This window comes from Cucurbitaria berberidis (genome assembly GCF_010015615.1).
Source record: "Cucurbitaria berberidis CBS 394.84 unplaced genomic scaffold K460scaffold_3, whole genome shotgun sequence".
Taxonomy (NCBI): domain Eukaryota; kingdom Fungi; phylum Ascomycota; class Dothideomycetes; order Pleosporales; family Cucurbitariaceae; genus Cucurbitaria; species Cucurbitaria berberidis.
This window is the reverse complement of record NW_024468937.1, coordinates 3,249,061-3,275,281: the sequence shown is the minus strand read 5'-3', so window position 1 is coordinate 3,275,281 and position 26,221 is coordinate 3,249,061. Positions and strand designations below refer to the sequence as shown.

Below are 26,221 nucleotides of genomic sequence, written 5' to 3'. Positions count from 1 at the left end.
GGCCAGCATCTTGACCGCCAGATACCTAGACGTTAGGCCTCCCAACCCCACTACGTGGCGTCAACGAGTATCAGCCGCACTTCAGCCTTACAATCGAGCTTAGCTCGCCCCGGCCTTACGCGCCCTGCATGTACTTGGTGCAGCGCATCTGACTCGCCATGTATTGACATAATCGTTTGCCATCTTCCGGAAGCCAAGGCCTCGGCTTCAGCGTGGGTCCATCTCAGATTGAAGCTCGCCCATACCTGCCAAATGCTCGCTTCCTGGGTGGCGATTCTCGTGAAATACTCGGCCGAATAGAAGATGACTAGCTCGAGGGCTCGCATCCATCGCATAGTCTAGTGCAAACTATAGTCTCGTGTGGCAATGGTTCGCTCACGCCGTCGTTCAAACATTCCTAACATACTCGTTGAAATTGCCGTCGTCAATCGATTTTCATGACTACTATATGCGACGACCAACCATTCATGGCAATCAATGTGCAATCGACAGGCTAAGCTGATACAAGGACATGCGATCAAACAGAGCAATGACCTTCGTGTTACAAATAGATGATATTGCGCTCGATGATGCTCCTTGAGAGGCGTGAGCCCCACTACTTCAATCTAATATAACTTGAGGTTGCATCAGATCTTCATAACAACCACCCATATTTCTACTACAACCGCATGGCTCTAATGCTGAGTCAAATGCGAGACGGAGATGCTGATTTATATCGCTAAAATGCGGCAAGAGATGAAAATGAGGTAGATGAAAGCGCCATGCTCGAGAGAAGCTCCCAATCAACGGCTGTCGCAGTACCCTGGAGCCTTTGGAGCACCACCATTGACCCAGCTGTTAATCGTAAGGGCGGTAGTATAACCCATGCCGACCACACCGAGGATACCAAGTAAGACGTCTATCACACGAGCGACGGTCGTTCGGGCAACAGCCCTGTAGTGGAGCATAGGCTGTGCATCGTTAGTACATACTATTTCTAGAAAGGAGGAAGCACACTTACAGGGTATATAAAGACTAACGGGATGCAGGCAAAGCTTCCTACCAGACTGACAAACTTATCGAGATCACCTGCACCAGCCCAGGCGAGCATGGCGCACACCAAGACCATGAAGAAGCGAAAGAAGTTTTTCTTCCACTTGACGTACGGGTTGTACTTGCCTGTTCTACTGAACAGTTGTTGGCTAGTGATCTCAATCGCGGGATAGATTTGCAACGGGGTCGAGAGCAGGATGGCGAGCGAGTAGATGAACTGGACGCCATTGACAAACTTGTTATCCTGAGGCATGTTCAGTAGAACAACAGTCTTCGTCTTGGACCCAAATGCCGCGTAGGACAGTGCTCCTGCGCTGAGGAACACAACAGTAATGATAATCATGACGCCTCCGAGAACCTTGGGGAACTTCTTCGGGTCTTTCATGCCGGTTTGAATTGGAATGATGAGACCAATGCCTTCAAAGGTAAAGATGGCGGTACCAATGAACAGGGTCCAGTCTCTGGGATTGAACGCGGCGATGTCAGAAATGCCGCCTTGGTGGACGATGGTGAAGAGGTCGTAGTAGTATAGGTACACGAGTCCGAGAAGGATGAACAGGTCCGCCACTAGGGCAAGCTTCTGGATATTGTTGATGTTGCGGTAGAGAGACAGGGGCAAGAAAATGACCATCTGCATCAATATCATAACCTTGATGTCAATGTTTGTCCTGCAATTCGACACCGCTAAGACGAAAGCCTGCATGTTTTCGGAGACGAAGACGATGTAAGCCGAGGAGAAGCCGACCTGGGAGATGACGAGGGAGAAGTTGATCATGTTACGCATCCACTTCCCGTATAGATGAAAGCCCATGTCACCAAAGGAATGTTCAACTACAAGTCGAGTAGAGACAAGTAGAACGAAGCAGGCGTAAGATAGACCTGCCACACCGAGAAGGACCAGGTTTGAGAAGAGCATACCGCCGTTAAGAAAGGCGCGAGGAAGGAAAAGCACGCCAGTGCCGACAAAAGACTTGAGGAGCAACATAGCTGCGCCGGTTGGACTGCCGTTGCCCGTTTTCTTCGGTTTCCGCTTGCGGCGTTTTCCAGGTGTGAGTAGGGCACTCGATTCGCCATACTCACGGTCCTCATCCTCCGAGTGCTCCCCAGAGTCCAGAGCATCTGAAGAGAAATATTCATCTGGGCCGAGTACTTCGTCATCTTCTTCGAGCGATTCACCGGCGAAATGGCCGTAGAGTGTCAAGAACTCGAGGAAGTTGCTCGTAAAGACCTGGGGCTGTTGTCGAGACTGGCGGACAGTACCATAACCAGACGGGCCCGGGGCTGGAGACGGACTACCGGCAGCTCTGCGCAAGTAATTCCGTCTGAACCCTCCTGGCTGTCTTATGGAGTCGATGTCTAAAACTTCTTCGTCTGGGCGACGTTGAGATCCATGGAAGCTCTTGCTCCGCTGCATCTTGCCCTGCTCCTCCGCCTGTTGCTGCTCGCTCCACCTGTATATCTGCCTTGTGATATCGCCGCCTTGGAGCTGCAGACTCGAGAACTCTGCTTCCTCCTCATCCAAAGCCCGCTTACCCTGCGACTGTGTATCGTCATCGCCTATGAATCCTCGATTTGACCTGCTGGGTGACGCATGCTGCCCGACCAAATGGCGCCGGACAATCTCGGGATCTTCGTAAGGCACAGGCGAGCGACCTCGACCGTCAAAAGAGCCGTAATTGCTCGGGGGGCCGCGAAAGGAAGGCGTTTGCTGGGCTGGCGATTGCGGTTGTATAGGCGGTGTACCGAATCGCGGGGGGCTTCTACCGAGTGACTCTTTCAACGCTGACGAAAGAGCCGACGCGCCTGGGCCGGGCAGCGAGGACTGGTCTGTACGTCCTGCTAATGGTGTTTGTGCCGAGGGCGAGTCCTCGAGCTGAGCTGGGGTTGGTATTTGGCGCACAGCCGAGGCGGTTGGAGCAGAAGGAACGGGTGAGCCCAGTCTCGCGATAGACTCTGCCCGTGTCACGGATTGTGACTCTGCTGGGGAGCTTTGGCCGGATTCTCGCGGCGAAGAAGGGACTGCTAGTGGTCTCGAAGACTCTGAGCGATCGCCTGCCATTTCTGGATTGAAAAACTACGTCTTGCACCTGCTATCAAGCTTCGGCAGTCAGCTACCAGTTGATGCTGAAGCTCGATAATCAGTGTGTAACGTCAGCGACAGAGGACTGGATGCACTGAAATCAGTCGCGAGAGTTTGGGGGGGTTCTTCAGGCTATGAGAGCGTACTGGGCGGCCAGCAAAAGAACGACCGGGTCAAGAAAGATGCGAAGGAGAGAAGAACGCGCAGAAAGGGCCGTTTCGAGGACTGAGCCGAAGGACTGAAGTCATTCGCTGCAAAGATATGGCGTGGGGTGCGCGGGATGACCTAGTCACAAGCTGCACCCTTGCAACCGTCCGAAGTGGATGCGAAGGCTAAGCCGCTAAACTCTTCAGAAGCATGATAGTTGTTCACCTTGCTGTTGATGTAGCGCCGGCGTCATCGCTTCACGCGCGGGTTTCAAAGCTGTCACTTCTGCCACCTCTCTCCATGTCTCACTCGATCAAGCTGGGCTCCAAAAAGCCATCCAGGACCTGTCGGTGATTCCCACGGCTACCACTCTCGGTACCACGGACGGAAAGGCGCAGCGACACCTCGTGCCAGGAACCAAGGTTTCTAAAAGCCTGAAACATGTCCGATGCCGATAATGCGCAGCAGACAATGGGTCGGATGCCACCGAGAACTCGCTCCAATTTCGCAACACGTACAGCGAGAGACGACACCGAGCGACTTCATCGACGTTCTTTTGTGCAGCAGTCCCCTCCAGCCAATGAGGAAACCCCACTTCTTCCTGACAGCGGCCAGCAAGAGTCGTCACAGAATGGTCTTGGCTACGATGGCGCTGAAGAGCAAATCCAAGTGGTCGAATCATTGATGCATTGGTTTTCCAGTAAATTCGACTCTTTCCGGTCGAATCCACCAAAGTCAATCACTGAGGCCTCCAAACCAAGGCCTGGTGCTTTCCCAAGGCCAGTTGGGGGCACAGAGAAACTAGGCACCTTTGCTGGTGTCTTTGTGCCCGTGACTTTAAATGTCTTGAGCATTTTGATGTTCTTGAGGTTTGGCTTTATCCTCGGTCAAGCTGGTCTTGTGGGCATGATGGGCATGCTTGTTGCTGCGTATCTAATCAACCTATTGACCACCATGAGCATTTCTGCAATTGCCACCAACGGCACGGTAAGAGGTGGTGGAGCCTACTACCTCATCTCCAGAAGTCTAGGGCCTGAGTTTGGTGGCTCGATCGGCATCGTTTTCTATCTAGGCTCAGTGTTCAACACTTCTCTCAATGCTGTTGGACTGATTGATTGTTTCATCGTCAACTTTGGCACACATGCCGGCAATATGGCCCAATGGCTTCCTCAGAGCTACTGGTGGCAGTTCCTTTGGGCTACTGCGGTGCTAGCAGTATGCACGCTTATCTGCCTGGCCGGCAGCCGTCTGTTCGCGCGTTGCAGCAACGGTTTGCTAATCATCCTGCTTGTTGCCATCATCAGCATCCCTTTATCAGCAGCTATCAAAGACCCATTCGTCAATATGAAGGAGCACATTGTATTCACCGGATTCAGTCTGGATACCTTTCGACAGAATCTCCTGCCTAATTTCACAAGGGGCGCAGCTGGAAGTGTAGGAAAGCATCGAGAAAGCTTTCAAGACCTCTTCGGCATCCTGTTCCCAGCAACCGGAGGTATTCTTGCTGGTGCGAGCATGTCAGGAGACCTGAAGCATCCTAGCAAAGCTATCCCCAAAGGAACCCTTTATGGGCTAGGCTTGACATTCATCCTGTACACCTTGGTCATCTTCGCCATGGCAGCAACTATAGGCCGGGAATCCTTTTACAGCAACACAAATGTCATTCAGCTTACGAATATCTCTGGTGTTGTCATACTGGCTGGGGAATTCGCCACAAGCTTGTTCTCAGTGCTTATGGGTGTCATTGGGTCAGCCAAGCTCTTGCAAGCACTATCTCGAGATCATCTGATTCCAGGAATTTCTCTCTTTGGTCAGGGCACGCGTATGTCCGACGAGCCCATCTATGCGATCATCATTACCTATCTCATCGCACAGATTACCATGCTCGCAGACATCAATCAGATCGCTTCATTCATCACCATGACGGTACGTTATGTTCTCTATCTTTTTTTGACAACCCACTTAATTTCGCGTTCCTTTCATCAAGTTTGCTAACTTGTACTAGTATCTCATGACTTTCCTGGTAACGAACCTCGCCTGTTTTCTCTTGAAGATTGGGTCTGCCCCAAACTTTCGGCCATCATTTCACTTCTTCAATTCCCAAACAGCGGCAGTGGGGACTATAGTCTGCGGAGTTACAATGTTCTTCGTCGACGGCTTCTATGCCTCTGGATGCGTAGCTTTGCTGCTTGTCATCTTTCTACTCATCCACTACACTACGCCCCCGAAGCCATGGGGCGATGTCAGTCAAGGTCTCATCTACCACCAGGTCCGGAAGTACCTTTTGCGCCTACGTCAAGAACATGTCAAATTCTGGAGACCCCAGATCTTGCTGTTAGTGAATGATCCTCGGCGACAATACAAGTTGATTCAATTCTGCAACTCGCTAAAGAAAGGAGGGCTTTTTGTCCTAGGGCATGTTATAGTAACCAAGGACTTCGGTTCGGCTGTGCCAGAGGCGAGACAACAACAACGATCATGGACCAAGTATATTGACTTTTCGAGAATCAAAGCTTTTGTGAATATCGCCATTTCGCCTACGGTGGAATGGGGCGCTCGCAATCTTGTCCTCGGCGCAGGGTTGGGTGGCATGAGACCGAACATTGTCGTTATGGGATTTTACAATCTTTCAGAGCTTAGGCAGAATCAGCCCTCTATCGACATACCATCACCTCAACCTTCGCGACCATCTAGTAAAGCCGCTAATCGTCCAGTCGCTCGTAAAGCGATACAAGCGGCACCTAAGAGAAGGCAGACAGGCAACATGCAGGGCACACTGCCTACTGATGCGATGAGGCCCGAAACCGCAATCGATATACGAAACTACGTAACGGTCATTGAGGACCTTGTTATACGACTACAAGCCAACTTCGCTATTGGTAAAGGGTTCCAAGAGCTTGAAGTACCATCTGCCAAACCCACCGCAAAGCAGAAAGCACTGAGCGTCCTCGGACTGGGCAATATCGATATCGACGATACCAAGAAAAAGTTTATTGATTTATGGCCCATACAGATGTCTGCAGAGGTTGCGACTACGGGCGAGGAACCTAGTCGCAACAACGTGTTGACAACAAATTTCGACACATATACCCTGATCCTCCAACTTGGCTGCATACTGCATACGGTTCCATCATGGAAGCGATCATACAAGCTGAGAGTCTGCGTGTTCGTCGAGTACGAAGCAGATGTTGAGGAAGAACGAGGACGAGTTACTACACTACTGCGAAACCTGCGTATCGAAGCCGAAGTGCTTGTATTCTGGCTAGCAAGTGGCGACTTGGGGATGTATGAAGTCATTCTTAACGGACATGACGAGGGCAGCTTTGACCAAATAGCTCGAGATATTGATTACTCTTTGGAAGACGAGCGCTGGTGGCAAGATATCAAACGACTTCGCCGACCAGAAGACTTGAGCGCAAGCCAAGAAATAGCGCAAACTGTCGACATTCTTGAAGCCGTCACCAGCTGGCCAATTGCATCATTTCAGCATGGTAGGCATGAGACGAGGCCGAAGCGTTTCGCCGCACTGCAGAGAATGCTCCGACGAGCAAAGAATAGAACATCTTTGGGTGATGTGCAGGAAGCTGGTGCTAAGATCGGGATGCGCAGCCAAAGACTACCCATTGAGCTTCTAGCAGACAGTGGCAGCGACTCCGCAAGCTCTACTAGGAGCGATGATGGTAAAGATGACGATGAAGCTGATGACGAAGCTATAGCGAGTGAGAGCGAGGCTGCTGTTAGTGGTAGCAATTTCGACGAGTACGATCTTGACGCATCTACGGATGAAAGCGACAGCAATAGCAGCGCGAGACGTCCCATGCCATCGCGAAGAACTCAAACAACACCTAGTCCGTCATTCTTTTCAAAGAAGCTTGACTTGCGAAAAGTGATTTGGAAGGGTTCGCCAAAAGATGGCTCGCTGAAGGATGATCGGCCCACTTCGGATTCAGTAACGCCGCTTAAACCACATCCCGGTGCTGTTGCATCTGACACTGCTGTTCGTCGTGCCGGACGAGGGAAAAAGTCTAGCAGCAGTGCCAGCTCGACTTCTCAGCTGTCGCCCTCCTCACGAGCAAGAACCGTCATTCCACCTCTAGTAGGCCCGCAATCCCTACCAAAATTTACTTCAAACCCCACACCTCGAACCGTTGTAGCTTCAGAGGAGGCGGCAGGTCCCTCTATAATGTTTGTCAATACCCCCAAGGCAACCGGGGCAGAGGAGAAGAAGGACCCCATCGCTACGGCGCCAGTCTCTCCCGCCCAGCTCGCAGCAACAGCAGCCAGCTCTCCTCAGATTTCCGCTACCAATAGCCCATTGTCATCGGCCACTGCTCTCCCTACATCTCAGGCCACTACCTCTCCAGCATCAGGTTACCCCGCCCAACAATCAATACCACTCTCCTTCAATGACCTGCCCTGTCGCGCTCAGCACCTCATACTCAACGAGCTCATACGGCGTCAGAGCGATGATACGGCCGTGGTGTTTACGACGCTGCCAAGTCCGATAGAGGGGACTTGTGAGAGCGAGGCGGAGAGCGTCAAGTACATTAGTGATTTGGAGGTGCTGTGCCAGGGCTTGCCGCCTGTGTTATTGGTGCATAGTAATAGTATGACTGTTACTATGAATCTGTAGCGTGTAGATTGAGTTTTCCCCATAGCTGAGATTGTATAGTTGAAACGATGAACGGTTATCAAACGTGGGAGTCGCCATTGGGATTAACAGGTGGTATCATTCTACTCTAAACATGTTCGTCTCACTTCTGATTATTCGCTATCGCTGCTGGAAGCCTCACTCTTCTCAGCCACTTCCTCCTCCTCCTCCTCCTCGTCTGGTTTCCCGGTCATGGCAAAGGCCTTTAGGCACGTTATCCTCGTTCCTGTCGAATAAGATCCGAGTAATTTGCCAACTTGCAGTGCAGTGAAGCCTTTCGCTTTGCTCGCGTCTGTGCCAGCCTTGAGCTCTTCTGTATTCAGTGCCCAAAATCGTACAGTCCCATCGCTGCTACCCGCGACTACGATGAAATTGCTCTCGGAGAGGGTGAGGATCTCAAAGTCTTTGACACGGCTCGTAATTCCTGCCGCGGGACCTCCGATCTGCGCCACCAGTCTGCTTGAAGGTATGTCGTCTTTGGCTGTTTCCGCTTCCGGACTTTCAGTTGTTGACGTGGAGTTGGTGTCGTACAAGAGTATGCGTCCGTCTTCGGTAGACACCAGTAGCGTAGCCGGAAGCGACTCCGACGGGAGATAGTGCATCTGGTGTATCTTTGTTCTCGGCAACGGCGCAATCTTGACTTTTGGTTTGGAATCAATGTTAAACACGACGACACCGCGCTCGAATCCTACGGCAAATTCCTCGCCTTCTGTGTCCCAGATGACTTGCCGCCCTTCTCCTGATCCGAAGCGCCCCTCTCCTACGGCAGTGAGGATTTCCCTGCCAAAGTTGAGCACGCCGGCTTTCTTCCCTGTTACGAGGTTCCAGAGGCGCATGCATTTCTCGCCTTTTCCGACGCTGACCATGAGCTTCATGCTGGGGTGGACAGCAAAGTCGTTGATTCCAGAAGGCACCTCGCCTGGTCCTGCAGTGTCGCCACTGGGTCGTCCTTGGGGCTTTGGTATTGGTGCTTTGATAGTGGATAGTGCTGTCCAGTCGCGGGTCCGTGTGATGGCTATTGTGCTGTCTTCTGCGGAGCTTAGAAGCTTACTTCGCGTGGGAAAGTACAGGCCTGTGATGTTGGACGAGTGGTGGAGCAGGGACCCAAGCTCCTTGTTCTTGGGATTCTCGGTGATGGAGCCGCCATGGAGGGAGGGTAGCTTGGGCCTGAACTTTGAGGCGACTGGGGGTGCTGTGGATATCGAGTACAAGTTTATGCGCTCGTCGGTGCTGCCTGTAGCGAGCGTGACCTTGGAAGTCTCATCGGATAGCGGGGAGAGGGCCAGACATCGGATAGCCGAAGCATGCGCATTGAACAGGAAGGTATCTGTGAAGTCCACCTTGGGCTTGTCGGCCTCTGGTGGTGAGGCATCTTCTTGTCCCGTGACCAGGTGCTGGGGGATGGCTGCTGCAAATCCATGGAGCACTCTCTCATAGGAGCCGGTGATGACCTGGATCGTCGTCGTATCGGCATCTTCTTGCCCTCCTTTTGAATCTGGGCTTATCCGTGGCTTGCTGGCGTCTGCGACTGGCTTCCCGTTGACTGCACCTGCTGCAGGTTTACGAGACGCAACTTCCTTCTTCGTTGCAGCCTGCTTGGGCGTGGAGGCGCTGTCTTCCTTGCTGCTCTTCAGCGCCTTCGCGGCTCCAGCGCCGTTCGTCTCCCTCTTTCTCTTGGCCATGGTTGAGCGTGCAAAGTCAGGCGGTGCCGCGACGGCATGTAGAAAATTGAGATACAGAAAATATACTGCCTCGCGGCTAGCCCAAGGCGGCAAGCGCAGAGCTTATCACGGCAGGCGGTAACGACGACCCGCTTGGCTGCAGGTGCCTCCTTCCCATCACGACTCTGCAAAGTCCCCCCCATCAGTTCTGTGTATTGCCTACCACATTTCCATCAACGAACGCGCTTAACAAACTTTTTTTAATCCATCACAACGGCGGCACTCGTGGATAACGGATGTCGGCCACCGTTCGTCGGCCCTCACATGTCCTTCGACGGTCTTCGTGATGCATTACTTAGGGAGAAGTCGAACGAAGTCAAGTGAGTAACTGGCGCCGATATTGTCGCACTGGGTCTCATTCGACTCTGTGACTTGATGCGACACCGAAAAATCGCTTCTTTTGCGGAATTATGGCGTCGTGGTGCTGATATCGCGGTGCATAGGAGCTGCTTGTCCACCCGCAAGCGCAAGCTGCGCGAACTCTACAGGGTCACGGTCGCCTGCACGGCCTCGTTGAGCGCGACCTACCAACCCCAGCCAGAGGACAGCATTTATAGCGAACCTGACGAGGACGAACGCCGTTTTCTTGACGAAAATGACCAGACAAAGTAAGAAGTCTCTCCTACAGAGCCTGGCACGATCAAGTCTGGTTCAATCTGCGACTTGGTGTTGTTGTTGTCGTCGTCCATTCCGCTAACTAACCTGCCTGCGTCTACAGAGGTCGACGCTTCAACGATGCAACTCTACCCTTCCCACCAGTCATTGTTGACCAGCAACCACCACTGCCCGATACCCTACCCTTCCAGAATGCTAATAAACCCGTCTTCCCGACGCTTTCAACGTCGTCGCCGTCACCAGTTGCTGGCACGCCCAGCCTTGAAGACCAACTGCGCGCTGCGTCTGCCTCACCTTCTGTCGCAACTCAAACGCTACCTCTAGCACCATCGCAAAACGACACGACTCGCTCTTCTCCTCAAGCAAAGGCCCCGTCGCCACCTGCGCCACCTGCTGTGGAGGAAAAGACAGCAATCAAGGCCCAGTCCGAAGCACAGCACCCGCTACGTCCGTCGTCCAAGGCACCAGCCGTCCAGGATGTGAGCGCCCCGGGCAGTACTGGTCCTGAGAGCCCTTCAGTCAGTCCTACTGCTGTCGCGCCTCCCACTGCTGAGGATGTTGATGCTACTGCCTCTCCCGACGACTCATTGTCTGCCCCTACAGCTGAAGGCAAGCCAAAGGCTCCCCAAGTTGTGCACCTACCTCCACAGGAAGTTCAAGAATCGAGACTGCAAGAGACGGAGCGGAAATTGGACAAGGCTGCGGAGAAGGAACGTAGAGAAGACGAAAGACTGGCTCTCCCACATACGAATGGTCCACTTGATGCTTCTTCGCCCTCGTCGACTGTCGGCCCCTATTCTCAAGCGACACCGCATGCGCCCCATCATTCTCCTGACACCAGTCCTGACGCAGAGTCCGTCGACGAGCGCAATCATGCGCCAGTGCCCAACGACGAAGTCCTGGACCCTGCAGCTCAGCAGGTGAAGGAAGACCATGAACGTGCATTACAGAAACGAATGAAGGAAGCACGGGAACGAGCACGAGCACGCGAAGACGACTCCCCGACCCCAGACATCGAGAAACAGATTGAAAACGAGCAAGCGATACGGCTAGCTCGCGATGGAAAAGACCGTTTGAGTGAATCGCAGCCTCGATCAGGATTGGATCTAATTACCAAAGATGCTAGTGAGGTAGCGGGCGAATTGGCGGCCGAGTACGATGAGTCCATGGGATCCAAGGCCACTCACGACCATGCAGCAGAGTCATTACCAACACCAACGACGACCGCTCCCGAATCATCAACTGTGGATCGCGAAACTACTGATAATAGCCTCGAGCAACCAGAAGCTGCCCACATGGCTCAAGATCACCCAACACCCCCTGCGGATGCTGACATCGATATGGACGACGTGCCTTCAGATCCACAGTCCATAACATCGCCTCAACCTCCGCCAGCGCGAACCGAGCGGATGACTACGCGTGTTTCCTCTGGGGCAATTCGCCAAAAGTCTGTTTCTGAGATCATCGCAGATCATGCAACACCCAAGGCCATATTAACACCCCACTCGAGCAACAGCTCCGCATCAGTAAGTCCTCAGCGACCGAAGACTAGTCATCGGAAATCCCGAGAAGTTTCGACCGTTGTCTTTGCTAAGAAGACCCCAACTCGGACTTCTAAAGCTTTACAATCCTACAATGAGGACTATGCATCCCTGCAGGGAGCTTCGGAGGATTCGAGCCGGGACTACCTTGAGGGTCTATTCAAGTACCAGGCTCATCATCCTCCAAGATCTGTACCTTTACAGGAACTGGTAGGCTCGGCACGGAAAACTGTATCGACCGCTGGAACGCTTGCCATGATCCGGGAACATCAAGACTATAAAATATTGAAGAGGGTTTATCAGTTGCAGAACGCAAACCGATGGTCTCTACGGCAGCTTCAAAAGGCAGTGGAACCCGAGCGTCCGTTCACACATCAGGATCAACTACTTTTAGAAATGAAGTGGATGCAAACAGACTTCAGAGAAGAGAGGAAGTGGAAAAAGTCACTTGCTGCCACATTCGCGGAATGGTGCGCCGAGTACGTAAACAGTAGCTCAACGGAGCGAGCAACACTGCAAGTCAAGTCGCGCATTCCAAGATCAGCCAAGCATACCAGCAACGATGATGAGGATATGAACGATGCTCCTACGCCAGATCTCGTTCAGTCCGGCGCAAATGAAACGGAAACTGAGTCTTACGCCGATGAAGACGAGCTCCTTACCCCCCTCAGTGCTAACCCCCCAGCCGGGCTCTTTTCCCTGGGTTTTCATGACGTCGTCATGAAAATCGAACGAACCCCTGCCAGCGATACCATGTTCCGGGAACTTCCGTTCTACGAGCCCATGCTTGAGGGTTCCAGTGACACCAGTCCCTTCTCGATTTCTGAACCGCCAATCCTCCCCGTGTCGAAGTTCGTAACAGGAAAGCTAGTGTCGCAAATACGAGGTCCGCCCAGGAAACGGAGTAGATACGACTACGACTCTGAAGATGAGCCGTCTACGCCACCGAGTCGATCTGGGACTTCAGCTGAACACTCAATGCCATCGACTCCCGGCCGACGACTATTCTGTCGCAACGATTTGCCCCCAGAAATGACAGACGTTGCACTATTCAACGCAGAGAACAAGCATGTCCGGGACCGACTGCAAGTGGCTCACCAGTTCCGGCCGCCGACTGAATTCAACATGCCGTCGGTTGCATTTTTCGAAACTAGGACTCCATCTCAGTGGCTATGGGAAGAGGACCAGAAATTGCGAGCCCTAGTGAAAGAATATACGTTCAACTGGTCTCTTGTGTCGCAACAGTTATCACTACCGTCCATGTTTGTGTCCGGGTCTGGCCGGCGAACACCTTGGGAGTGTTTCGAGCGGTGGGTACAGTTAGAAGGGTTACCTGCAGAAATGTCAAAGACACAATATTTCCGGACTTATCAGGGCCGATTGGAGCAAGCGAATAAGACCGTGTATGCCCAATTCCAGGCACAACAGCAACAGCAGCAACAACAACAGCAAGGACCAACACCGGCACAGCCGCGAAGACGGCCTACGACCACGCCGATACGAGTGGAGAGGAGGAGGGAGAACCGACATCTCGCCATCATTGATGGTATGCGCAAACTAGCGAGGAAGCGAGAGTCTGCTGCGCACAAGCAGGCGGAGTCCCAGAAAGCTGCCGCGCTCCGAAAAGCACATGAGCCTGCGCCGCCGAAGAGCAATGTTCATACCCCGCAAGAGTTCAGTCGGCTCAAGTGGGAACGTGAAGAGAAGCTGAAGCAAAGGCAACTGCAACAGGAGATGCTTGTCAGGGTAAGTGATTCGGCACGCTTGACGAAATTTAGACTAACTCCACATAGCAACAAATGGCAGCACAGCGACAGGCTCAAATGCAGGCGCAACCAGGCATGGCGAATGGTGTCAACCAAATGCAGCGTAACGGGACACCTGGAAGCAATGTCAATGTTCCTACGCAAATGGCTAATTCTTCCTCGCAACAGGGTCAGAACGGTCCCGCAATGGCAGCACGGGCACACCAAACTCAGCAGGGAATGCCAGCTAACTTTGCTAATGGTAACATGTCTGGCATATCCATGGGTACACCAGGTGTCCCCCAGGCACAAATGCAAGGCAACATGCAAAATGCTCAGCGCATGGGACCTCCTGATCAAATGCGCATGGCTATGCAACGAGGCCAGTTCCAGAACGCCAATCAACAGCACCAATTCCAGCTACAACAACAGCAGATTAACATGGCGAGTAACCTCACGCAAGGCATGGGCATGAATGGTATTCCCAATGCGAACATGATGGCGCCTCTACCAAACCAGAACCTCAATGGGAACATGAACGGGAATATGAATACTGCCATGAACGGGATGTCCAACAATGCTGGATCTCCGAGGATGAACCAGGGAAATGGGAACAATCAAACTCCTGCTCGTCCATTATCCAGTGGGCACATGCCGCAGCTCCTGCAAATCCAAAACAGTTTAAAGGTACAGCATCCGGAATGGACACCAGAGCAGCTTCAAAAAGTGGCTTCCGAACAACTCTCCCGGTTCCTGGCTAAGCAACGCGCACAGGCAATGAACGCAGCAGCAGGGTCTTCGGGCATGTCCCCCTCTCCGCAAATGGGAAACAATCATTATCTTCAACAAGCCGGCGGTATGGCCAACAGTCCTCAACCGAATGCGGTACAGAACTATCAGCAGCAGCTTGTGCAGCAGCAGCGGATGATGAGCCAGCAGCAGAGACAACAGGCCGGTAGTCCTGGATTGAATGCTCGGCCGCCCAGCCGGAGCGCCACGCCCCAGAACCCACAGATGCAGCAGAGCCCGGGCTTGCAACAAGCGCAGATCAACCGGTCTTGAAAATCCCACGGCGAGGCATCCCTTATATTCCCAATGTGATCTGCATTGTATATACTTTTAATGTCCTCTCTTTAGCGTTGATTACTAGTGTGGGCGAGTCTGGGCTCGCGGTGAGGTTTCTCATCGATGTACTAGGCCTGAGCAATGTTCCTGAAGTACAAAGCCTCGTGAGAAAGCAAGGTGTTACTGGCGTACCGCGGCGCTATCATGATCTGTTGAGGCAGTGGTTGGGTGGCAAATTGGGCCTTGAGTGTCCAGCGACACGGCGCCTTTTGATAGGCTTAAAAGGTCTATAGAACTCTCTGAATATCATGGAGCTTGATTAGATGTCGGGTCAACCACATCACAAATTTTGAAGTCTGAATCATTCTTCGCGTGATGCACAAATCTGCACGGCTGGGTTGCATTCCACCGTGATAGAACATGTTATGGGCAGATACTTAAACCAAACCATTCTGAATTTCAACGAGAGACAAATATCATCATATGCAATCACTTGTACGGATCAATCAACAGATGCGAGCGGCATTGCCATTGCCAATATCCTTTCCGCAGGTCGGGGGCCATTGTCACTAGCAACTGTCTGAACATGTCCAGCGGATACAAAATACAAGCGAAATGGAAGTCAGAAAGTTAAACATTTACTATCTGCATCACTCACTACTGCCATTGAGCAGTCGTAGATGAGATCTTGCATATGAAGGATGCTGTGCGCACCCATCTCGCATTCAAAAACGCCCCGAACCTGATACATCAGATGACCACGGCTTATTGTCGAACCCTTGAGGTCCCCTTGTAATGCCCATGCCTTTTTGTTTTTTACCCACTCATCCGCTATGGTGAGATGCCTTATTTCCCCTTGGTATTGTTGTACAATTACTCATAGAACTCCTGCGGCTAGACGGGCTACTCGAAATTAGCACAAGCAAACCTCAGGCCACCCTACTCGCATAACATACTCTACTGATCCGAAATGTTCTTCTTATAGTGCTCTGATTCTGGGCCTTTATTCACTTCCTGTCTGCCTGCGTTGTCCGTCGAACTTCCTGCTCTATCGTTAGCCTACCACAGCTGTCTCCCACTCGACAACATTGGCGCATTATGCTGGGTATCCGTACCACGTTTGCTTCCCCCTGCTGGCGTGTGTGTGGGGGATCCGCCGCCGGCTGAGAAGCGGTCCTCGATGTTCTGGACGCCCTGTGTTTTGTACGGGTTCGGGAACCAGTATTGTCGCATGTATAGGTAGTAGCCGAAGCCCGACAACCCACCAGCCATGAATATCTTAGGGACCGAGAGGGGGGACATTGTGTGCGTTGTCAATTGGTTTCGGTCGGGGAGTGGTGTGATAGATAGAAGTTTGCAGGCACGCGTTTTCGAGGGCTAACGTGTATGTTTAGTGGTTGTATTGCTGTGGAGGTGTGGAAACTTACTGGTATGGATCGATGGGAATCTGGGGACCTGGACAAAGATGCCGACCTATAGAAGTGCTCGCTGGTAGATCAATGACAGCGTGCGGGCAAGCGTCACTTTGTCGTCTTGATGCTCGCGTCATGGTCACGCATTTTGGGGATAGCTCCCGAGGCTTTGGGAAGCTCGCCGAAAGCAGTTAGAATGCGGCTGAAGCACAGCTCACGTAACGGGCGATCGGGGGTGTGGCTGCGTTTTTGTCAAGCCTCCTGGATGAGGGAAGTGGACACGCTATCTTTACGACAATACCCCTTGCGCCCACGAGACAAAAAGGGACTGGAGAAGATAGGCGTCGTCAGCGTTGCAAGTTGTAGGGACCTTCATGATTCTTCGAGACGAAAAGGAAAGCTGGGACGCAGCCATAGCGAAGGGACTCGACCCGCGACTTAGAAGAAGAAATGGACGGTGATCCTGCCGTCGAGCCGGGAATCGATGGCTTTAGTCGCGTACTACCATTGCCCTACCGTGTTGCGCTCATAATTGTCCTCGGTTTGTAGAGTCAGCTCCCCATCTACCCATCTCTATAAACTAACCGTATACCACAGGCATCTGGGCATGGGGCCTCAACCTCCACTACCTCTCTTTAATCAAGATAGACGTCCCAAGTCTAATCCGCTACCCAAGCCGCGCCTCACCGCACCACCCTTCACACCACCTGTCCTGCTACCGCATCGCGACTTTTCTCTCCATCCCACTCGCCCTCTCGCTCCTCCTGTTCTGGCTCCTCACAAATGGAAGTCCAAAGGACGTTGCGGCATGGGAGATCCTGCCGAACCTATATCTCCTAGTCCTTGTCGTTGGCTTCATAGCCCCCATACCCTTTGTGAGCCGCAACGGCCGCTCCCGCACCCTGGCTACACTGAAGCGCATTTCCATCGGCGGGATTGCAGAAGCCGCCGACGGCAAATTCGGCGACATCCTGCTCGCTGATGCGCTGACGAGCTACGCAAAAGTGCTCGGCGACCTCTTTGTTTCGCTATGCATGTTCTTCTCCAGATCACATAGCTCAACTGGCCCCCCGAATCGGAGCTGCGGAGGCACATTCTGGGTACCGTTCATCATATCTATACCCTCCTTGATCCGGCTACGGCAGTGTATAACGGAGTACTATCGAGTTCAGAAGGCGAATCAGCGGACTGGGCAGATTAGTCCAGCCATGGGGTGGGGAGGCGTGCACCTTGCCAATGCGCTAAAGTACTCGACCGCCTTCCCTGTCATTATTCTCAGCGCTCTACAACGCTCTCCCGATCCTTCAACATTCGGTGTCTCAGAAGCAACCCTCTTCCGCATGTGGCTCGCCGCCGTCGTCGTCAACTCTGGCTACTCGTTCTACTGGGATGTAGCACGCGACTGGGACCTCTCCCTCTTCTCCGGCGCCCGCGAACGAGATAGTCCAGAACATCCATGGGGTTTGAGACGTCATAGGTGGTTTCATGCGAAAGAGCTTTATTATGCAGCGATCGTGGTCGATGCACTGTTGAGGTGTACGTGGAGCTTGAAGTTGAGCGTGCATTTGGATCATTTTAATGACTTGGAGGGAGGCATTTTTACAATGGAGGTACTTGAGGTACTGAGGAGATGGGTCTGGATATTCTTTCGGGTCGAGTGCGAGTGGGTGAGGAATCACAGAGGCCCAGCACAGGACGATATTCTGCTCGGGGATATATCGTTGGGGAATAAGTATGATGAGAGCGATTGAGTTACGCATAAAACGCTCAAAGAATATCATATCTTGTAATTAGCTGAGCATATCACCTCCACACTGGCTGTACTTTGAACCATATAAACAACCATGTCATACACTGCCATTTTCTAGTTCTCTCCTTTATAGTGTCTCCCTTGCGGGTAGATGGCATGACTTGGTCGCTCTCGGTAGCAAACACTGAAACTGAGTGCACGACGTGTAAGCCTCAGAGTAGACACAACGGGATCGCTGAACAGTCCTCTAGATCCCACGCAGTGTGAACGCTACGGCTCTCATGAGTCCCAACTGCCTAAACACAGTGAGGACAATATCGGAAATGCCATGTTCATACACCCAACCATAACGCCAGACCGGCCATAGCATGCCAGCCACCTTTTAAACGCCGAGGTATGCATCTCCTTCAAGAATTCTTCACCCATACGCCCCCATTCGCTCAGGATCCATTCAAGACCACTCTAGAAGTTGTTCTGCTCGCGCGCAACCCTCTCGGCCTCGCCCTCGCTCACAATCTTCTTGCCCAGCCACTCCTGCTGAAAGCTGTCATTCAACCTCTGGAGATCCTGCACAATATCCCTGCATGCCCTGATGATCGCATCCTTAGGTGTAATCGAACCGTCGGTCTGGACGCGGAGTTCGAACGTCGCAAACAGCGGGTGCGGAACCTTGTAGGCGGAGAAGACGATATAGTCATACTTTAGAAGGCGCTGGGAGAGTAAGTTGCCAAGCGTGTGGTCTTCTTTGTTGAAGGTGAAGATGGCTGTGTGCGGGACACCTGTTGCATGGTGAGGTTAGTGACTGTGACAATTTGGTGGGTTCTCAGGGTTGGCCTACGTGTCTCCTCTTTCCATTCGACCTTCTTCTGACCCTCGTCTAGCAGGAAGAGCTCGAATCTAGATTCGTTGTCATAGTCAGCTTTGTGCCCGACGTGACGGTGATTCTGGTGGTCGCGGAGTCCACAATTTGGGTTGTGCTCGACAAGCTGCCCGATCTTGTGGCTCCAAGATCGAGCTGGGATGCTATCGGCGCCAGGCATCTTCGAGTTGTAGTTGAGCGCCGGGTATTGTTGCAGCTAAGAATTGCGCTCGAGTCGTTGCGGTCGGGAATGAATTTGCGGAGAAACAGTCCATATGGTCGTGTGCGCGCGCAGCGATTAGGCAGCAGAGTTGCGTGCTCACGCGGAGTAGGCGTGGTGGCCAGGTGTTTTCACCGTGAGGTGAAAGCGCTCAACATACTGAGGGACATCTTCTGGCGCTTCCTTGGAATCCATACCGGCTTTGACTTTTGGTAGACAAATATAGACCTGAGAGAATAAAGGTAAGAGAAGGGAAGCGTACCTATCTGGCGCGTTCATGGTGTAATTCCTTCCTCTTCAAGTGCGCTCTTGCCTAGGTACAAGAATGTGGCTTCGTCGTCCGCGCAGGGAAGGTGGTAATAGCTACAATTAAATGGCGTGGTACAAGTCCAAGTCGATGAATTAATAGTGATAGCGCAAAAAGGTAGAAGGGGTTGCGAGAGGTGTGATGGTGGGTTGAAACTGAGTCGTCTCCGCTCAAAGACAAGAACAAGGTTCGGAAGTGAGGTCTAAGTTCCGCACCCTCGTTCACCAAGCTTAGTCATCACTGTACACCCTAGCTGCCTAGGCGACCATGTCGCTTCCTTTGACTCGATGTGCTGATCCCCAATTTTCTTCTCGAAACATGAAAACTTCACAGGATTGTGTTAATTACTACTCGCCATCGTAGCCCTGCTTCCAGAGAGACCGCAGCCTACATAAGTACTTTTGTATTTTGTATAAGAAGGAGGTTAGATCCCAAAACACCAGCCCTTAAAGTCAGATTGTCCCATGCTTTCAGCAGCAGTCCCACCCATTGCAAACTCCGACCAGAACCCTTGAATATCGAAATATTCACCGCTCGTTGTTCCTTCAGATGATAGCTCCACTGCTACCTGTCCTATTGTTCATCCCTCGTCTTCAGTTTTCACCTCTGATCTCTCCACAAAGTAAACGACTTCCTTAAGTCGAGAATCCACGATACTGACTGAGTAGAGCGATAGACACCCGTGAGTGTCGAAACCCCATCCTAGCTCACCATGCCGGACGGAATGAAGGTGGATGAACTCTGCATTCGCAAGACCTTCCTTGGTCTTCAACTCAACAAATGTAGCCTTCCCGAGTCCAGCCTGATTTCTTCCCATGAAGGCCTCGAGCAGCTGCATATTGGCGAGGCTGAGGTGCAGTGTACGTTTCTCGCTGATACAAAAGTCAAACCCGGAGGTTGACGGGCGGTCGCATTGGCCAACCAATACGCTATAGGTATATCGTTGCGCTAGTTGCTTGCCGGATTGAAGTGTATCCATCTGGGCGTCAATGGTGTCTTTGTATGAGGTCTCGAGTATCGTGCGGAGTTTGGCCGGGAAATGGTCGAACTTTCTGTGCAGCTTGACCGATACTTGGAACACCTCGTCCTGCTTATTCGCAGTGTTTTCTGGCTGCACATTGGAGGCTCGAGCGACCTTCTTCGCTGCTAGTATGAACACGTCCGGCTTGGCCTGCCTTTTCTTGGGATTTGAAGACATGGTAGACTGTGATATGATTAGTCTAGACTACCTACATGAGATTTCATTTCTTTACCTTGGAGTTCTTGAGATGTCTGGAGGCTTTATAGTGCTATCGAATTGCTGCTTGTTTGTTTGAGTGATTGTCGCAGGTGTGGTAGGAGAAAAGCTGAACAAGTGCTAGATGGATTGAGATGAAGTGCTGGGAAGAAGGTTTATATGAGTGAGGCGGATGAGAAAAAGACCGAGAAGAAGGCAATCAATCATAAGTGAAGTGAGATCAGAAAGTGAGATTGGTGCGGGTACGGTTCAAGATGTAGCAACAGAGGCTGCCTAAAGTTTCGCCTTTGCGACGCTCGTCTCCTCTTCCTGTGCCTTTATCTTCAACAACCTTCTTAAAATCTTACCTGAAACACTCTTCGGTATCTCATCCACGAATCTCACTCCCCCGCGCAACTTTTTGTGATTTGCCACTTTACCACTCAGCCAGTCAACAATCTCCTTCGCATCTGTCTCACTCTTGCCCAGACCATCCGTAGGCACGACGTAGGCTCTCGGAAGTTCACTTGCATGATTCTTATCGTACACGCCTAGAGCGGTGGAGGTATGATGTCAGTGTATATCTCACATGTGATCAGCACTGGATATCTCACCTATCACAGCAACGTCGAGAACTTTCGGGTGTGAGACCAGAATACCTTCAAGCTCTGCGGGCGGCACTTGAAAACCCTTGTACTTGATGAGCTCCTTGACGCGGTCTGTGATATAGAAGTTGCCGTTTTTATCCTGATAACCCACGTCACCAGTCTTGAAGTAGCCGTCCGCTGTCAGCGCATGCGCGGTGCCCTCCGGGTTGTTCAGATAGCCCTTGAAGACGTTTGGACCTTTGATCCACAGCTCCCCCACCTCACCAACTGGCATCTCCTTGTCCTCCGGTGACATATATTTCGCTGTCTGATACGGGAGAAGCGTACCTACAGATCCAACCGTCTTATTCCAATCCTGCCATGGCTGGGTGTGCGTGGTTGGACTGGTTTCTGAGAGCCCGTAGCCTTGTTTGACAGGTATCTGAAGTCTTTTGTGAACTGCATCTACGAGCTCTCGGGTTAATGGTGCAGCTCCGCTATTCATCATACGTATTGAGCTGAGGTCATACTTGGAGACTAGGGGATGCTTGCTCAGGAGAAGCACGATGGGCGGGACGACGTAGGCAAACGTGATCTTGAGCTCTTGGATGAATCGGCAGAAGTCTTCGAGGTCAAACTTCGGCATGACAACCAGCTGTAGACCTGTGTAGATGCTCTGGTGAATCAAACAGGTGAGGCCTGTTGACCGTCAGTGGGTAATTGGTATGCTAGCGACTGCCGACGTACCGTAGATGTGGAAGAAGGGTAGAAACGCTAGCAGTTTATCGCCCTCGCCGTTCGGACCCCCCGTTGGTTTCAAACGGCCAGCCTCTCCGGCTTTCAACATCAATATGTTTGCAACAATGTTTCGATGGGTGAGCATTACACCTTTGGGTTTGCCCGTTGTTCCCGAGGAGTACACTAAGAATGCTAGATCGTCGTCTGGATTTGCCTTAGTCCTCCGATACTTCGCAGAGCCCGCAGTGTTGATGATGCTAGTGAAGTGTTTTACTTTGTACTCGGGATCTTTTTGATCACCCATCACAATGACCTTGTCAAGAGGTATTCCAACCTGTTTTGCCGCCTCTTGGGCATTTTTGATAAATGGTAGTTGTGTGACCACAGCCCTGGCTCCTGAGTCCTTGAGTTGAAAGGCGAGCTCCTCGACTGTGTAGCTTGGGTTGGCCGGGCTGAGGATGCCGCCAGCCCAGTGGCAGCCCCATGTTACCGCTGGAGTGTCAATGCCTTTGTTACAGTAAGCGTGGCTCTTCCTCAAAGCAATGGGCGGTTGGATTCCAGTTGGCCCTAGAGGATTTCCCGGAGCTTTCATGTACAATAAGGGTGGGAAAGTATGGTAAAGTACTCTAGGAGCATCTCGAATTGCCTACTGCATGTGCCCAGACCTCACGTACAGTTTGGAGTATAGAGTGCAAGCACGTCGCCCTTCTGCCAGTCCCAGAGAGCCTTGAGACCCTTGCCAAAGTTCTCGGCAGTGGCTTTGACTTGAGCGTAGGTGTAAGATCGCTTGGTGTATGGATCATAGTAGATTACTATGGTACAATGTCAGCCATATTACTTCAAGTCGACGAGTCTGATAAATAATCGAATGTACCTTTGTCCTCCGCATAAGGCTTATCTTTCCTCTCAAACAAGAACGCCCAGAGGTCCACGTTAGGGATAGGCAGATTGGGGTACTTGGATTCAGAAGGCATGCTAAGCTCAAGATCGTGATAATTACTCACTGTTTGTGGTAGTCAGGCGGAGGATACGAGATAATCAAAATAAATGCAAAGGCAACTCCGCGTTAGCTGCAGGTGAAGATGTTAGGCCGGGGTTCACCCCACACTTTCTCCAAACGGCCGAGGCAATGCCCATTCTTGTCGCTAGCGTGGCCGAGGTCCAATCTTGGCCCGTCGCCGCCCGTCGCCGCCCGTCACGCCCGTCACTGTAGCATTCGTTATGTAGTTGAACGTGAATAATATCGTAAGCACACGACGTCTAGCAATAGACCGGACCACTATTATCGCCTACAATGCCTGGATGGGCGGAAGCAACAGCTGCACAGAAGCTCTCCACACACGATTACTCATGCACATTGCACGACGACTGGTGTATCGGAAGCGGTATGGATACCTTCACAGAATCAGAGATCGTCTTACTAACACTCTAAGTTCCTAACGGTGGCTACGTTACTGGGTGCATACTCGAAGTTGTCAAGACCCACTTTAGCACCTCGCTGGCGAAGCAAAACCAGCCGCATACTATAGCTTTACATGTCGAATTCTTGCGGCGGACCGGGGCTGGCCCTGCCATCTTCAAAGTAGAAGATGTCAAGCTCGGCCGCCAAACATCAGTTGTGCACGTAAGAATGGAACAGGAAGGTCGCCAGGAGATCATTGCATACGCTACGAACTCAAACATCGACACAGAGGAAGGGTTTTCGTTTGATACGAAGTACACTCTATCGCCGCCAGTCCCATCTGTTGATCTTTCAAAACTGGATCAGGGTGTCGATCCGAACTGGATTAAAATTGCAGAATTACCATATGCAAAGTTCAGAAAAGCGACCGCGAAAGTTGTCTTCCACTTCCCTCGGGACGGACAGAAGGCACTATCCACTGCCGATGAGTGGCTCTGCTGGTCAGACGGAACTAACTTCACCAACTCATCCATCGGTTTCGTCGCGGACATGTTTCCCCAGATCGTCGAGTCTTTTCGGTATGAGGGTCAAGGTCCGTTTTGGTATCCGACTTTGTTGTTGAATCTAGACATCAAGAAATCCCTGCCACAAGAGGGCGTCAAGTGGTTGCAAATCAGAGTAGAGATGAAGAGGATCAAGAATGGGAGGCTGGATTTGGAGGTGTACGTGCATGATGCTGAAGGAGATTTGGTGGCATTGAGCCATCATGTTGGGTTTGTCCTCGACGCGTCGAGGAATACTGCTGCAAGGAGAAAACCAGACGCCAAGATATAGATACAAGACAGATCGTTTTAGGAGGGTAGAGCATATATATGTGCGTAAAGGCTTTTATAGAGACTATAAGAATACTACTATATTACACAAGGTAGAAAGCGTGTCACTTAGGATGCATGAAAGGATGGTTTCTGACATAAGAGAGTGCTTATTGAAGTTTGGAAAAGAAAAGGAATGTGGCAAGCATGGATTTCAGAGAGGTGGAGAGGTTGATGCGTTGAAAATGGACTCGAGATTCGTCGATATGTTGTCCTCATTTGTCACCAGACATCCTCCGCGGATCCGCTAGCTCCAGGGCTTTGGTCATGTCAACCTTGAACGAGGTCGCATTTAATTTCCGAGAAGTTGGAAGGGTTTACCGTTGGTTGATCATCCGCCATACACTTATCAGGATTCATTGAGATAGTATGTATTTATGGTTGATAACCGAGAATGTATTCACTGCGGTAAGAGGATTTTACGCCCTAGTTGAGCTATCACTGGTTCTGTGAAGGTACTTTGAGTGCTGCGTTCGCACTGAGATGCGTTGGTCGATAGCTGAGGTTCAATATACAAGGGATGAGAGTCGAAGATAGGTGAGGGAAGATGTCACAAGCTGGCAAGCTAAAGTTCGCCGATGTAACAATGTCAGGCACCATGCATACGTGTTGGGCCTTTGTGGCACGGATGTTCTGGACAGAGCAACAGCTTCGGAGCTATGAGTATGCAACTGGGGGTTAACGGGGAGCTCAGCCAGCCGGGGTAGCCCGAGAACACGCACGTAGTAATTGTCAGATATGCCGCGCAAAGTTTGTAACGTAGTCTACGCAGCGAAATGCACTGAGATTAGAATCTTTCGAAGAAACACTGTTACGAACAGGGATAAAACTGTATACGCTGCATATAATCGCCGCCCATGGAGCCGTTGCTCATGTGTATCGAGATATTACTTGAGTAGGTAAATCCAGTCGATACTTATCAATACTTTGCCCACCGCTTACTCCCCACATCTCCGACCACTCCTATGCTCGCATAACTCCACTGAAATCTTTAATTATAACGGAAATCTTTAATAATGTGGCAATGCATGATGAGTGAGTGAGGTCCTATGCTAGCTTGCAAGCAACGCCCTTAGCGCGTTCATTTGTGGTTAGGCCAGCAGGTCATGAGCCCCTCTTGGCGCACATCGCTTAATATGCATAGGTAAATCTCTCCTCTCAAATTCGATCCATCGTCCACAACACCACCCGCCACCATGCCGAAGGAAGTCAAACAGAAGTCCGGCCTTGTCGTCGGCCTCAACCGTGGCCACCGTACGTCTTCCTACTCGCCGCTTCCATATCAGCAACCGCTACGCTGGAGAGAAGAAACTGGAAGCTAACTTTGTGAACAGAGGTCACTCCCAGGACTCCGGCACCCAGGATCTCGAGGAGGAAGGGTTTCTTGTCGAAGCGCACTGCCTTCGTCCGTGAGATCACCCGTGAGGTCGCTGGGTACGTTATTCTCCGCCCTTTTCTGGAGGGGAGATGGACTGCGGGCTGCGCATCGAGTGCCAGGTCGAATTTTTCCATGATCGATTCGCTAACATTGGCTTGCCTGCAGACTTGCCCCCTACGAGAAGCGTGTTATCGAACTGCTCCGAAACTCCAAGGACAAGCGTGCCCGTCGTCTAGCGAAGAAGAGGGTATGTCTACCTCCCCTCCCTTACACATCCGACCGCCCTCCACCAACCACACTCATTACTGCGAGCATCACACTGACATTGCACAGCTCGGTACCTTCGGTCGCGCGAAGAGAAAGGTTGACGAGATGACCAACGTCATCGCCGAGTCGAAGCGCGCCGCTCACTAAACGGCTTTCATGAATGACGGATGAAGCAACACGGCGACGATCAATTTTCCGATTCTTCCTGGGTGTTAGGTCTTTTCACATGGCGGCTCGACACGAATCCGAGACGTCACAGCATACCCCACAAGGATGGCACTATATCGGAGTATGGCAATGAACAATGAAGGTTCACGTACCTAGCAGTGTCACTCAAAATCATGAAATGTGACGATTGGTTCACGCCAACAATACCCTTCCCTCGATTGCCCAATGCCCAATGCATGTTGACAGTGTGAGCTAATGTCTACTGTATGCCTCACCAGGCTCAACCTACATTCAGGTGTACCAGGAGTGTACCATAGCATGGATGTCAAATTCCAATTCCGCCCTTTAATGGCAGTAATTTGGGCCGAGAAATGCTTATATTGAAACGCGCCTTGCTCGGTGACGAGGCTACTCCTGGCTTGCCCTTCCTTCTGTATGGGCGAGACAT

General features: G+C 51.7%; 11 protein-coding genes across 11 annotated transcripts; 5 read left to right on the top strand and 6 right to left on the bottom strand.

Moving 5' to 3' along the window:
* Positions 1 to 397: 397 nt before the first annotated feature.
* K460DRAFT_395277 (uncharacterized protein) lies at positions 398 to 3,384 on the bottom strand. Its single transcript, XM_040936040.1, has 2 exons — positions 1,001 to 3,384; positions 398 to 950 (listed from the first exon to the last, which is right to left on the bottom strand). The coding sequence occupies exons 1-2, from the start codon at positions 3,089 to 3,091 to the stop codon at positions 783 to 785; spliced, it is 2,259 nt and encodes a 752-aa protein (XP_040788245.1). The 5' UTR covers positions 3,092 to 3,384; the 3' UTR covers positions 398 to 782.
* Positions 3,385 to 3,700: 316 nt separating this feature from the next.
* K460DRAFT_285587 (cation chloride cotransporter-like protein) lies at positions 3,701 to 7,892 on the top strand (the record flags this gene model as incomplete). The annotated part of the gene is made up of 2 exons (XM_040928830.1): positions 3,701 to 5,185; positions 5,265 to 7,892. The coding sequence occupies 2 exons, from the start codon at positions 3,701 to 3,703 to the stop codon at positions 7,890 to 7,892; spliced, it is 4,113 nt and encodes a 1,370-aa protein (XP_040788244.1).
* A 66-nt stretch (positions 7,893 to 7,958) lies between these two features.
* On the bottom strand, positions 7,959 to 9,799 carry K460DRAFT_113047 (60S ribosome biogenesis protein Mak11). The gene has a single exon (XM_040926566.1). The coding sequence runs from the start codon at positions 9,590 to 9,592 to the stop codon at positions 8,024 to 8,026; it is 1,569 nt and encodes a 522-aa protein (XP_040788243.1). The 5' UTR covers positions 9,593 to 9,799; the 3' UTR covers positions 7,959 to 8,023.
* Positions 9,766 to 15,066, top strand: K460DRAFT_395275 (uncharacterized protein). The gene is made up of 4 exons (XM_040936039.1): positions 9,766 to 9,951; positions 10,075 to 10,239; positions 10,350 to 13,533; positions 13,581 to 15,066. The coding sequence occupies exons 1-4, from the start codon at positions 9,896 to 9,898 to the stop codon at positions 14,592 to 14,594; spliced, it is 4,419 nt and encodes a 1,472-aa protein (XP_040788242.1). The 5' UTR covers positions 9,766 to 9,895; the 3' UTR covers positions 14,595 to 15,066.
* A 147-nt stretch (positions 15,067 to 15,213) lies between these two features.
* On the bottom strand, positions 15,214 to 16,133 carry K460DRAFT_366522 (uncharacterized protein). The gene is made up of 4 exons (XM_040933393.1): positions 16,025 to 16,133; positions 15,713 to 15,974; positions 15,554 to 15,640; positions 15,214 to 15,500 (listed from the first exon to the last, which is right to left on the bottom strand). The coding sequence occupies exons 2-3, from the start codon at positions 15,897 to 15,899 to the stop codon at positions 15,555 to 15,557; spliced, it is 273 nt and encodes a 90-aa protein (XP_040788241.1). The 5' UTR covers positions 15,900 to 15,974; positions 16,025 to 16,133; the 3' UTR covers positions 15,214 to 15,500; position 15,554.
* Positions 16,134 to 16,459: 326 nt separating this feature from the next.
* K460DRAFT_355465 (EXS-domain-containing protein) lies at positions 16,460 to 17,760 on the top strand (the record flags this gene model as incomplete). The annotated part of the gene is made up of 2 exons (XM_040931883.1): positions 16,460 to 16,550; positions 16,607 to 17,760. 2 exons carry the CDS (start codon positions 16,460 to 16,462, stop codon positions 17,758 to 17,760), a joined length of 1,245 nt encoding a protein of 414 aa, XP_040788240.1.
* A 43-nt stretch (positions 17,761 to 17,803) lies between these two features.
* Positions 17,804 to 19,315, bottom strand: K460DRAFT_366520 (RBP11-like subunits of RNA polymerase). Its single transcript, XM_040933392.1, has 3 exons — positions 19,101 to 19,315; positions 18,598 to 18,656; positions 17,804 to 18,538 (listed from the first exon to the last, which is right to left on the bottom strand). The coding sequence occupies exons 1-3, from the start codon at positions 19,115 to 19,117 to the stop codon at positions 18,222 to 18,224; spliced, it is 393 nt and encodes a 130-aa protein (XP_040788239.1). The 5' UTR covers positions 19,118 to 19,315; the 3' UTR covers positions 17,804 to 18,221.
* Positions 19,316 to 19,616: 301 nt separating this feature from the next.
* Positions 19,617 to 20,587, bottom strand: K460DRAFT_112942 (uncharacterized protein). Its single transcript, XM_040926565.1, has 3 exons — positions 20,399 to 20,587; positions 20,060 to 20,349; positions 19,617 to 20,005 (listed from the first exon to the last, which is right to left on the bottom strand). Exons 2-3 carry the CDS (start codon positions 20,341 to 20,343, stop codon positions 19,726 to 19,728), a joined length of 564 nt encoding a protein of 187 aa, XP_040788238.1. The 5' UTR covers positions 20,344 to 20,349; positions 20,399 to 20,587; the 3' UTR covers positions 19,617 to 19,725.
* Positions 20,588 to 20,655: 68 nt separating this feature from the next.
* K460DRAFT_405915 (4-coumarate-CoA ligase-like protein) lies at positions 20,656 to 22,660 on the bottom strand (the record flags this gene model as incomplete). The annotated part of the gene is made up of 5 exons (XM_040936903.1): positions 20,656 to 20,912; positions 20,976 to 21,647; positions 21,696 to 22,193; positions 22,361 to 22,498; positions 22,561 to 22,660. The coding sequence occupies 5 exons, from the start codon at positions 22,658 to 22,660 to the stop codon at positions 20,656 to 20,658; spliced, it is 1,665 nt and encodes a 554-aa protein (XP_040788237.1).
* A 233-nt stretch (positions 22,661 to 22,893) lies between these two features.
* K460DRAFT_312301 (uncharacterized protein) lies at positions 22,894 to 24,151 on the top strand. The gene is made up of 2 exons (XM_040930213.1): positions 22,894 to 23,071; positions 23,120 to 24,151. The coding sequence occupies exons 1-2, from the start codon at positions 22,981 to 22,983 to the stop codon at positions 23,920 to 23,922; spliced, it is 894 nt and encodes a 297-aa protein (XP_040788236.1). The 5' UTR covers positions 22,894 to 22,980; the 3' UTR covers positions 23,923 to 24,151.
* A 1,005-nt stretch (positions 24,152 to 25,156) lies between these two features.
* On the top strand, positions 25,157 to 25,987 carry K460DRAFT_416887 (ribosomal protein L36e; the record flags this gene model as incomplete). Its single annotated transcript, XM_040937841.1, has 4 exons — positions 25,157 to 25,214; positions 25,295 to 25,394; positions 25,504 to 25,585; positions 25,672 to 25,987. 4 exons carry the CDS (start codon positions 25,157 to 25,159, stop codon positions 25,750 to 25,752), a joined length of 321 nt encoding a protein of 106 aa, XP_040788235.1. The 3' UTR covers positions 25,753 to 25,987.
* Between the last annotated feature and the right edge of the window lie 234 nt (positions 25,988 to 26,221).